This window comes from Anolis sagrei, chromosome 2, assembly GCF_037176765.1.
Source record: "Anolis sagrei isolate rAnoSag1 chromosome 2, rAnoSag1.mat, whole genome shotgun sequence".
Taxonomy (NCBI): domain Eukaryota; kingdom Metazoa; phylum Chordata; class Lepidosauria; order Squamata; family Dactyloidae; genus Anolis; species Anolis sagrei.
The window spans coordinates 38633158-38646341 of record NC_090022.1 but is presented as its reverse complement, the minus strand read 5'-3'; the positions used below and the strand labels follow the sequence as shown (position 1 = coordinate 38646341).

Below are 13184 nucleotides of genomic sequence, written 5' to 3'. Positions count from 1 at the left end.
GATGAGATTTAAAGGGAAATCCTAAAATTCATGAAATATCAGAATACAGATATTTTATCAATGACTTATTAGTCATGGTATATTCACTTTTCAAAGGGCAATTTCTGGAAAGCATGAGCAAGAAGGCGATGTTATGCTCATATCCTCCTTATGAGCTTTTTATAGACATGGGTTTTCTAGCACAGATCTTCTGTTCTTGGTTAGTGTGCCTCTACATTTTGTGATTTTTCTCATAAACATAAAAATCTTTAAAATAAAACAACTCTGATGTTAATATTTAATTTCAGCCATGTCTTACGGTGTTGGATACCTTACGTACTATGAATATATGAGATGTATGGAGGCAAGCTCAAAATGTCTAAAGCTCTTGATAAATTAATTTTGACTATCTCTTCTGTTATAGAAACTCAGCTAGCAATTAAGGATGAGAAACCTGTGAAAGGTATTGTTCTCAGCTCAGTATCAGAATTCAGCATCACAGATGTACCATCCAAGGACACCAAAAATGAAAGAAAACTGTCAGAGTGTAGCACGTCATCTACGTTATCATCCCTTAAGAAATGCAGAACACAATTCAGCTACCTTGAAGAGGATACATCCGTCCATGAAAGAGACAGTAATGGTATGTTTTCCAAACTAAGCAGGTTCCAATAAATCATCTATATTTGGAGTTTATTTCAAAATAGTATCTTTTTTTTAAAAAAATGTAAAATGAGTTACAGGAGGCAGCAAATTGTTGACTAGGACTAGAATATTACGTACAAATCAGAATTATCAAAAATGTATCAAATCACTTTGTTACACGGCTTAGAAAACTGAATTTTATAGGAAAAGATTGCAAATACTAATTACACAGCACATTTTTTTAATTCTTGTAAAATTTGTTCAGATGGATAGTGTCATGGATAGAATGGATGAGGGGTTGGTTGTGGAACTAGAGCCCAGCCAAGAACAGCAACTCCCTCAGCCATATCTAGAAGCAACAACTACTCAGCCTGATGGACAAAAAAACACAATAGATTTTGGTGGAGCAGGCTGAGGAAGAGTTAATGGTGTCTTCCTTTCTGGAACAGAGAAGAGAAAAATCTCATCTGAGACGTTCACTCAGGATTGCTGGGGGAATGGCGAGAAATAGAGATCAGCTGGATAGTTATTTATTTATTTACCCTATTTATATCCTGCCTTTCTCAACCCCGAAGGGGACTCAGGGCTGCTTACATGTTAGCAATCGGTATAAGCAGCAGTTAAAATTTTGCAATATATTGTCTGATTACTGGTTGCAGTGTTTCAAACCATGCCTTGGTTTCTGTGCTCTGGAGAGCTGTGGATATGTTTAGAGTTTTGGACAGTTTCATTGATTGCAACTTTGATGATTTGGTTGAATCAGGACTGGATTTTGGCTGCTTTTCTGCCTGTTCCTTGAAAGTTTGTTGTTATTGAAAATTGCTTGGCTGACCTTGAACTTTAAGACTACGCTCCTGGAGATTCCAGGGCAAGGTATTTGACAGACATGATACCTATTGGAAACAACCTCCACATACAGATGCCCTGTACATATATTCAATTATACTCAAGACAAGAAAATAGGACTTTGGTAGTGAGGCTACTTTTACATCTAGATTGTTTGGCTTAATCCACTTTGACCTGGGTTTTAAACATAAAAGATACACAAATATGTTGTAATGTATATGGGCACTGGAATGGGAGACCATGTCCATATGGATTAGGGAGCTCAAGTGTCATCTTAACACTCTTTCTGTCTGTGCACAGGACCAAAGAATTCCAAAGTGATGGGTTAAAATTCAAAGATATTAATTAATTAATTAATTAATTAATCAAGTTCTATCCACTTCTGCCTTCCTCCTGGTTTCCCCCTTGCCATCCAGGCTAGTCTCCATCCTCCCAGTCACTACTGAGAACAGCATTCATCTACATGCTTCCCAGTGTAACAACTCAAGTTCATTCTATGCCAGCTCTCTTATAAAAGCCATGCTGACTAAAGATTGTAGAAGTTGTAGTCCAGCCTTGTTGATGATGTCAAGTTAGGGTGGCCTATGGCTGTTGGTTGAAAACAAGCAGAGCAGACCAGTTGTGTGGTCAACATATTGCTTGAGGCATTTTGTGACACTCAATTTGTGTTCCAGACTAGAGGCAGGCATCCATGCCATGCCAGAGATCTAAGAGAAAAATATCTCAGCCAAACATGGTAAACATAGATTTTGTCCTGGAGTGAAATAAGTCTCTCCTGTGACATAGAAATAAAGCCATACTATATTTTCCCCTCTCTTTAGAATGACTTTCAACTGATCAAAACTCACCTGCCCTCAACTTATACATAAGCGTATATGGTATTTGAATTTGGGGAGTCATTGTACTGTCGTCAAAATGTAGCTTACTGATCACAGTCTCCTTCCGTGATGCTGCTGCACTGATGCATTAATTATCTCTGAAATAGATCCTGAAAAGAGGCTTGAGCTGCAACCCAGTTTTCAAACACACAAGCCCCTTCTATACAGCCATATAACCCAGAATATCAAGTCAGATAATCCACAATATCTGCTTTGAACTAGGTTATCTGAGTCCACACTGCCATAAAATACAGTTCAATTACAATTTTATATAGCTGTGTGGAAGAAGCCACACTTATGTAAGCAGCATTAAAGAATGGATCCCATTTAGGAGAAAGGTTGGATACTAAATAAACCAATGCCTTCAATATTAGGTACATAGCTCTCCAATTATTTTGTCCTTGAATGCAAAAAATGTGATATGAAATGACTTGTAGGTACATGGATTTAGAATGAAAAAGTGGCAAGTTTAAAGAATAAAGCACAGAGATTTCCTGCTTCGATAATCTGGATTATTTGGCAGTGTAGAAGGGGCCCCAGATGCCTGACCGGTCCAACATGGTTGCCAGATAGGAACTCCCTGAGCCATCTTGAAGAGGCCCAACTGTCCAGGCATGCCAAATACAGTTTGGTACCACTGGACAGCAAAATTAAAGATACCTCTACCCCCCCCCCCACCCATATTGTGGCTGACATGACACCTCATATCTTTGTTGCTCTGGCTAACATTAAGATGAATCAGTTCTGTGTGGAATTTAGCCACCCATGACTGCAGTATTGAAAAAAGCAAACATTCTTTACCTGGTTCAAACTATCTAAAGCAGTGTTCCCGAACCTGTGGTTCGTGGACCACTAGTGGTCCACAAGAATGAAAATATGGTCCATGACTTCACCATTACTACACTGTAGCCTCAAAACCATGCAGTAATGAGAGCAACTGGTCTTGCAAAACCCTCTTATAGTGCCGAGGCAACAGGGATATTGGGAGGGGTGAGGGGGACTTTCCATGAAAGATTACTACTACCACATCAGCTCTAGATTATTAAATATGGTTTTCTGGTTTTCTATGTGTGAGCAGATAGCAGATGTTGGATGGCATGTGTTCTGTATCAGAAACTAGTGCTGATGTGGTCTAACCAATGCCATTTTCTGAATCAGCACCCCAAATAACCAAACCGAATCTAAAGTTGACCAAAAACAGATCTGTAACCCTTTTGGAGAGTTGTCCCTGTTCAAAAAAGGTTGGGAACCACTGATCTAAAATATACGTTCCATAATCTACCTACAAAAAGATTGTCTCACAATTTTCATACTGGGATTGCAGATGGGTACGGCTGGTTTTGATTTCACAAACATTATAAATAGAAACTCCTCTTTTTTTCTTCTAAAAATTAGGATGTACAAAACAATATAATTGAAATATATGACTATTTCTTGATTATTCCAAAATATATAAGTTCTAGGTAAGAGCTGAGGAACATGTGAGCTTCCAAAAGGCATGCCGTTTTGGAGTCAGTTGTCAGCTGACTCCTCATTCTGTTTACTGGGATGTTACTCAAATTGCGAGGGGTGTTGCTGTTTTCATTCAGCAAAGATTCAGCCCATTGGCTACAATGGGAAAGTTTAAATGCTGAATCCCTAGTCATTTAAAGTCTTATCTGCATGAACTCTACCTCAGTTTTAGACCCCATTTCAACTGCAGATCACCCAGATTTCAAAACAATTCACCTAACTACTGATTTTTTAGAATTATTTTGAGTTTTAACCATAACATTTTTAAAATAAGACAAACAGCAAGAAGCTTCTGGGAATCGCAATCACCAGTTGTGTCCATTCTCAGCCACCAGAGCATGGACATGACCAGGACTTTTATTGGTTGAGAAACAGAGAGAGAGAAAAGCTTTAACTCCCATCATGCTCTGAAAGTATCTCAGAGACTTTTCAATGGCTGCCCTATGCTTCTGGGAAAGCGATGTCCCAGCAGGGCTTTCTCTGGAGGAGGAGCCTAGGAAACTTTCAAAAAAGAAATGAATGAATGCTGCATCTGCCGAGAAGGGAGAAAAGACGTGGCAGATTCTTGCCTCAGGTATATTGCAGACTTAACTCCTTCCAATCCATGAACCAATAAAATCTGGCTCCCCTATTCAATTTTGCGAGACTTTTTTGCAAGACCCCTTTGCAGCTCCCTCCTCTGCATTCTGTTTTCAGATATTATATAAAATGGACCACTGAATATTACAAATCATTTTTGTTCAAACTGATTCGGGCCCAAGCCTACTCTCTATGTTTACCTAGCAGTACGCCCTTGTCAATTCAATGCAACTTTACTCTCACATAAGATTGTAGCCTTTCTTCTAGTTTTAAAAAGTAGCTAAAATGTCTGATCCAAAAGTATATTAATATGCAATTTCTTAGACAAACTATCTCGCCTGGGTCCTTGGCACCATTCACTTTCCTGATTTTAGCTCAATTTTCCTCAAATCTCTTTGTCCATTCTTTTTCTATATCCTATACGTTTATGTGTTCATATTAGGTTCATTTTCCTTCTAATCTAAGTACTCATGTCCCTGTTTGACACTATAACCTATGTAACATCCATAATTATGCACACTGAATGCAATATATATAGTCCTGACTGTGTCCCTGGCTGTTACAGATTGGTGTATTTCCATGGTTATGATCTCTGATTATTTAATCTAAAAGGATTCAAAAAACCCCAAAACTATTGAATGCCCCAGTACAGCATCTGAGATGTTTTCTGGCCCTTGTAGGAAAAGTTGCTGATGTTGCTATTTTTAAAGCAGCACTAGAAAAGACTGTCGTCAAATAGATGGAACTTGTCACATCTATCATATTAATGATCCTTGAACTAAGATGTACTAAGTACAGATCAGCACAATAAACCACAATGCTCCAAAGCAACCATTAAGGCTGGATCTATTTTATGACTGATCTTTCACAATAATTAGAGCTCTCATATCTCCTGTAGCAGGGAAATTTAACGATTTTAAATTGTTGAATGAAAAGTCTCACCAGCTGCAGATGAGCTCTACCAAATATTTAGCAAGCTTCATGTAATATTTAAATTTAACAATAGCAAAGACAATTAGACATATGTATTCATCAAACCTAGATCTCTGAATACTATGATCGCCTATGACTACTTGTTATGATTCAGCCATACATACACACCAGTAGATTTGTAGAGGAAACACTTGTCTTAATCCAGTGATTTCTTCACACTTGTCTTAATCCAGTGATTCCTCCCATCCCCAGTGTAAGAGTCTTTTGCTTCCATCTTTCACTTTTACATATATTGATTTGAAAGCCAGAGAGATGGGGGGGGGGGCGGGGGGGAGGGAGAGATAAATAAATAGAACACAGATTAACTTATCCAATTGCATCCTCTCCTGCACTGAAGGACTAGGAAGCTGTTTATATCTAATTTCTAGTAGACTATACTCTAAGGCATTCGGTGTATGTTCCTGCCTCAGGTAACTGTCAATGGTGTTGAAATTATTTATACAAGAGATAAATGAAAAATCTTTAAAGTCAAGAATTCATTTTACATTTCATGAAGCATGAGGTGACGTGACACTCTAATATAAAACATATTTAGATCATATAAACATTTTAAAGGTGAATATTTGAGAAATCTAAGATGGCAATCCACTATCCCATCCTGGACATTCCACGGATACATAAACTTCACTTTCCTAGTTTCCAACAGACTTCACAACCTCTGAAGATGCCTGCCACAGATGTGGATAAAATGTTAGGAGAAAATGCTTCTGCAACAGGGTCATACCTCCCAGTAAACTCACAGCAACCCAACACCCTATCCATTTGTTTGGGAGTAAGTCCATTGCGAGAGAGAGCCAGTGTGGTAAAATGGACTGAATGTTAGATTGGGATACTGAGAAACCAGGATTGAAATTCTCACTAAGCTATGGAACCCAACTGGTTGACCTTGGGCAAGTCATACTCTCCCAGCCTCAGATAAAGGAGCATGTAACTTCTCTCTAAACACATCTTACTAAGAAAACTTATTGATAGGGTAAACATAAGTCAGAAATAACTTGAAGGCACACAACAAAAAGCCTTGCTGAATTAAATTAGTCTAAATTCTTAGTAGACAATGACATGTAACAGATTACACTATTTTTGAAAAAAAAGAGAGAGATAAAGAATGAGGAAGAGTAAGCTGAACAGAACAGAATAAAATACATGTGGAAGAAATGTGCCAAAGCTATTGAATTTAACTGACATTTACAGTATAGGTTAATGATACAATTGGAAAGGAGAATGTAACTCACTTTGCACTAAATTTATTTAGTAGCAGCTCATCAAAGTCCATGGAAACCCGTCATAAATATGGTAGTCTTGGATCAGGTCTTGTTCAGGAGACACTACAGAATAAATCAAGATTGGATTGACAGGCAGAAGCCACCAAGAGCACAAAAACAGAGAGGAAAGTCAGCCTGGCAACATTATTAAATATGGGTATTTTTGTAATCATCAATCTACCAATGGAGAAGTGAGGTCATTGTTCTTATTGAGATAAATGCATTAATGTGTTTCGCCTTTTTGTGAAAAGCTAGGAAAGCAGAAGAGAAGATAGAAGGGTTACATCTGCTTTGCTGCAGTTTGTGGCTAATTTATTTTCAAATATATAAATGAATGCATAGAAATGAATGCTTAATTACTAATATTTATTATTTATTGTATACTAGCCACTTAAAACTAGAGTCGGGGAAGGGGTAAGATAGTCTCATACATGCAGATTTTGCAAAATCCGTAACATCCATTAGGGCAGTTTCATGGTCTGTGCTTGATGGGGATTTAAAAGCATCTTTCCTGTACAGCATAGTCGATGTGCTAAAACATTACTTTATTATTAAAATGTTGTGCTTTTTGTATGGTCTTTCCCACGGATAATGGGTAAAGCCTTAAGAGCAATATCCATTCTCTGATTAAAATTATTCAGATGCCACCAAGGTTAATAAACTGAAGATCGTGCATATTATTAGGAAAACACATCTTACATTTCAAGTAAGAATGGGAAAAGATTTGTAATTGATGAGCAATTTCAGATTTGATATTTCTTCTATCTTGGTGCAAAAGAGAAAAAAGGGAGGTATTTCATAAATATATGTTACCTAAAAGAGAAGAGCCTTAATTATACCATGGACTACTGGATAAAATGATTACATTTTCTACACTGTAAATTTCATACAATTATGCAGCAGTGTCACCTTATAAAATGTTTCAATTTGATAATTATTTCAGTTCATTTGCTCAGAAAAAAATAAAAGCATGAATTTACTAAGTATCTCCCAAATTCAGTCATTTTCATTCTCCAGGACTGACTTGGAAGTTACTTGTGCTTGTCTGAACTTAAATAGATCCCTGACAAATTTAGATAACTATTAAAATTGATAATATTATGGCTGATAGCTTACTAATAGAAATTAATGCAGCCCTGTGGTTTTTACCATTATTACCCGATATTGTAAAACTGTTTTAATACAGTGTTTGGGATGTTTGAGGAAGCCTTTGCATGAATATATTTAGAAGTACTTTCGGATAAATACCCTATTTAACTACGTATTACGTGGTCCACAATGTATAACATGACTTCTGTATAAAAATATGCATCAATCTGTGATTGCACATAACAATTAACCAAGTGGTAACTCAACTTTGGATAGAGTGATCATCCATAAATCCCACCAAGCCACAAGTAATATAAAGAATTTCCCTGCCTTTTCAATTGGATAGGAAAATATAGTATTTTCTGTATAGAAAATGCTGTAGGTCTGGACTTAACCCTGCACAGAATTTATACTTTCTGTTCAAAAAAGTAATATTTTCTCTACATAAAATGCATTTCTTTTTCTTTCTTTCACCAGTATTTTTAACGTTAACGATGCTGTATTTGTTCCAAGTCTAAGTATTTAAACAGATTAATTTTGGGGAGGATATAGTGACTAGAGTTCTGTTGAAAGTGGCTTTCCTATGAAGAATGACTGCATCAATTTAAGATGAAGAAAAAGAGCATATGGTCCCATATGATTTTGTACTGTCTATGGTTCTTCATGTGCATTGGTGCAGGTTGCATGTTGTTTACATAGATGTGTACATGCACTGCAGTTCACTAATGAGACTACACAGCACCATATTCAGAATGTATATGCAGGAGTGTTACATATATGTTTTTGTGTGCAATGCAAAAATAAATGAACACATGTTTCTGAACATTGATACAGACAAAAAAGTGAGGGGGGGGCACTCATTCCAAACACATCCAAAATTTAAAAGATTTAAATGGAAATGTGTATGCCATCAGCCATCTACTACTCCTTTCCACTGAAATCCAAGGCAGCCTTGGACCAGTATCTGGCAGCTGTGATTGGCTGGATGAATGCTAACAAGCCGAAGCTTAATCCAGACAAGACAGAGGTCCTCCTGGTCACTCATGAGGCTGATTGGGGTATAGCATGGGTACCTGTGCTCGATGGGGTTACACTCCCCCTGAGGACACAAGTTCACAGTCTGGGGGTCCTCCTGGACTCAGTGCTGATGCTTGAAACTCAGGTGTTGGCGGTGGCTGGGAGGGCCTTCCACAGTTAAAGTTTGTGTGTCAGCTGCGACCATATGTCAAAAAACCTGATTTGGTCATGGTGGTCCACACCTTAGTCACACCCAGACCGGATTATTGCAATGCACTCTACATGGGGCTGCTTTTGAAGATAGCTCTGAAACTGCGATTGGTGCAAAGATTGGGAGCCAGGTTACTAATGGAAGCACACAATGCCCCTACTAAAGCAGTTCCATTGGCTGCTGATAAGTTTCCAGTCTCAATTCAAAGTGCAGATTATTACCTACAAAGCCCTAAAGAATCAAGCCCTTGAACCTACCTTAAAGGTAAAAAGTCATTCCAAGCAGGACACTACAAAAGGACATGGCTAGGCCTCTTAGTTCCAGTGTGACAAAGCTGCTCCTTCCCCAAACTACAGTGCAACGTGCAGATATTTTGCTCTTTGTACTATGGCTTGAAGGGACTAGCCAATCCTCTCAAAGCACCCTATTCATCACAACTTCTATTGCTCAAGTGGCTCCTAAAATTTGAGGTGTGTATAGGGGGATATCTATCATCATGGCAATAGTGCCACAATCACGAACATATAGGACACATGAATATGGAGCAACTAAGGATCCATAACTCTAGGTTACAAATCTGCAACTGCAATGCAAATTTAAGGGAAGATTAAATTGACTGATATGTTAATTTTGGGCTTTGAATGTGTAGTTCTTCAAAGTCTGGCTTTCACTGCTTGTGCATTCAGCCATGTTTGTGGCATAGAATTAAGGTTCCCCAATCATCTTATTCTGGTCTTTCCTTATTTGTAGCAGTTACATAGCAAGGAAGTATGATATGATTTTGTTCTTCCTGCTATTAATAGCTGTACCTAATGAATTCAGCCAATAAAAATGCCGTAAAAACTTTCCAAAATTCACATTTTTTGTAGATTGGAAAATAATTTGAAATGTTAAGGAGTGAGTATATAGTTGCCATCTCTCCCACATTCACTGGTTTGACATCAACAGATTTAATTATTTGTGGGTTTGGTATCATCACTCCAAAACTTCTCCCACCCTATGGCTTAAAAGTGCCATATGCAAATTCACACAACAGCCTCAGGCATCAGGAGGGAGGAATTCTAGGGATTACCAAGGTTGCCACCAACTACCTCCAGAGCCAGCTGTTCTGTAGGTTTTGGGAGGTACTTGCTCAAAGAGATGGGTAGGGAAGCCATGATGGATATGCAAGAAACAGTATCTTTCCTTATTCTTCTGTTACCTGCCGCCTCTGCCTTAGTCACTGGGGAACTTGCCTCTTTCTCCAGCAGGATTTCTAAAAAGAGTAGCACTTCTAGCTAGAATGGACAACAGTTTCCCTTCCTATTTCTATGAAATTGTTTCTCCTTTCAAACTTAAATTGGTATGTTGAAAGTAATCGTATATTGAGATAATAATATTTGTAGAAGGTTTTTTTTTTGTTAATGACAGATTAGGACAGAAATGCAATGCAAATGCAAATATCAGTTTAAAATGTGGAAATTATACAGACCAGAGAAAGATTTACTCTAACTTAGTTCTGCAAACAATCTCCAATTTTTTGAAACCAATGCAGGCAATGGGCTTCAAGATGGAGAAGAACGACTTAGGCTGGCTATACCCTGGACCATTTTAAATTCAGTTCCTGGTGTTTCAGTGATGAGGAGTGAGGGAGTACTCTCTTGTTTCATGCCTTGGTTGGATGACAATGCTCATGGATCTGATATTTCCTTGTGAATCTTACCTCTGTTTTTCTTTTGAAAACAGATGAATGTGCCACACTCATCTTGGCCTGCTTGTTTTGCCAGTTTTGGGACTTTCTATTCATGTGTCCTGATGTCTGTGAAAATTGGTTGACCAACGTGTGCTGCCCTTCCCATAGATATTATCAAACTGCCACTGATGACTCCAGCAATGGCGACTGCAGCTGCGACTGTGATATTGATTGCAGCATATTTGAATCTTGTCACGAAACCAGTGAGTGCCTAGAACTGGCTCTGGAGATTTCTCAAGTCTGTTACCACTAATCAAGGAGTTGACTGAAATTCCCATGAACCATCCCTACTGAAGAATAGATTTATAATAATGATGATGATAATAACAACAATAATAATATTGATGAAGAAAAACAACTATGGTTATGATGATGATGACAACAGCAACAATGTTTGCTATCCAGAGTTATGTTATAAATTGTGTACAGTTTGTATAGCATCACACACAAATCCATTTTTAGAATTTCATAATTGTTACAGATGGGGAAGAGATGGAAAAGTGGGAAAATGTTTTGCAATGTATTCTAATAATTGTATAAGATGAATTCTAGAATGTTTCCAAGGAATGATTGCATTTTTCATTTCTTTTTTCTCCCCCAACCTTCACCCACTGCAGACAACATTCCATGATTCAAAGTGTAATCAGACAATTTCTATCAAAGATGAATGACAGCCACAGGCCAAAAAGTATTCATGGTGATTGCTTCCCAAATATTATATGACTCAACAGTGGGCATGTCTAGAATTTGCATGTGTCATATATGTTTCAAATGGATACCTTGCAGTCTAAAAAAAAGGAAGTAATGGTGAGTTAGAGGGAAAAGAAAAAGAAATATGGCAGCACCTTTAAGACTAACTGGTTTTTATTTCTGTATGAGCTTTCATGGATATAAACCCACTTCAAATGCAGTGTTTCCTTCTTTTTATGTTGTGAGAGACTAACATGGCAACTTCTTTGAAAACTAAAACAATGTCATTTCAAAAACATCAGCTATTTTACCACTGGCAAGGTGAAGTTTCTCTAACAATATGATGTTCCAAACTCCGTATAATCAATGACCAATGGGCAAACTTGGTAATCTCTCTCTGATAATATTAAAATTAGGGTCATCGGTGAAGCTGATCAATAATAGTTTAAGGAAAGTCCTCATCAGCCAAAAAGGATTATTGTTGTGCTTGTTGTTATTCCCCCTAAATATATGCATACACAAAATCTAATGTCAGAAGATGTGGTTGCATCCACTGATTCAGATAAGCTTTTACAAGGGTGTTCCATCAAACCTCCATCTTCAGCGGCAATATCATTTTGGGGCATTATGTGTTGGGAAAAATCCACAGAGAAGGGTAATTAATCACAGACTTCGCTAGACTCTGAGCATCTGCTTCATTGTTTGCTAGTGTCATTCAGCATCACACAATTGAATCAATAGAAACTTGGGAAATCAACAATTATCTGTGTTGCATGAATTCAGGGGGTTGGGTCAGCAGTAGTTAGGACCAATAAGTGGATATACTTACTTACTCGCTTACTTACTTAGGCAATCCGAGTAGGATAGTCTTCCAGGATCAGAATTCTTGTGGGTCTGTAGGTGGCTGTGGAGCCCTGTTCTTGATCTGCATCTTCTTCTGCAGTGAGGGCATTGGTTTCCAGGTAGAAGGCAGTCCCGGTCGGGGTTGGCTTGGCGCGCCTTACTCTTGGCACGTTTCTCTCTTTCACCCTCCATTCATGCCTCTTCAAATTCTGCAGCACTGCTAGTCACAGTTGACCACCAACTGGAGCACTCAAGGGCCAGGGCTTCTCAGTTCTCAGTGTCTATGCCAGAGCTTTTAAGGTTGTCTTTGAGCCCATCTTTAAATCTTTTTTCCTGTCCACCAACATTCCGTTTTCCGTTCTTGAGTTCAGAGTAGAGCAACTGCTTTGGGAGATGGTGGTCGGGCATCCGAGCAACGTGGCCAGTCCAGCAGAGTTGATGGCAGAGGACCATCGCTTCAATGGTGGTGGTCTTTGCTTCTTCCAGCACGCTGACATTTGTCCGCTTGTCTTCCCAAGAGATTTGCAGGATTTTCCAGAGGCAGCGCTGATGGAACCATTCTAGGAGTTGCATGTAACGTCTGTAGACAGTCCACGTTTCACAGGCATATAGCAAGGTTGGGGGGACAATAGCTTTATAAACAAGCACTGATGTCCCGGTCCTCAAACAGCCTCTGCTTCATTTGGAAAAATGCTGCACTTGCAGAGCTCAGGCGGTGTTGCGTTTCGGTGTCGATGTTGACTTTGGTAGAGAGCTGGCTCCCAAGGTAGCAGAAATGGTCAACTTTTTCTAATTTACACCATTAAGCTGTATCTCTGGCATTGGGAAGGGGTTGGCTGCTGACTACTGGAAAAGCACTTTGGTTTTCTCGATGTTCAATGACAGACCGAGCTTCTCGTATGCTTCTG

The 13184-nt window shown here is 38.5% G+C and overlaps 1 protein-coding gene across 1 annotated transcript in view; it reads left to right on the top strand.

Moving 5' to 3' along the window:
- MDFIC2 (MyoD family inhibitor domain containing 2) overlaps positions 1 to 11929 on the top strand; it is a 57054-nt gene extending 45125 nt beyond the window's left edge. Inside the window, exons 5-6 of the mRNA XM_060761011.2 lie at positions 404 to 622; positions 10737 to 11929. Coding sequence (XP_060616994.1) covers positions 404 to 622; positions 10737 to 10996 — 479 coding nt within the window. The 3' untranslated portion in view covers positions 10997 to 11929. The remainder of the gene's footprint in view (positions 1 to 403; positions 623 to 10736) is intronic.
- The last annotated feature ends 1255 nt before the right edge of the window (positions 11930 to 13184 follow it).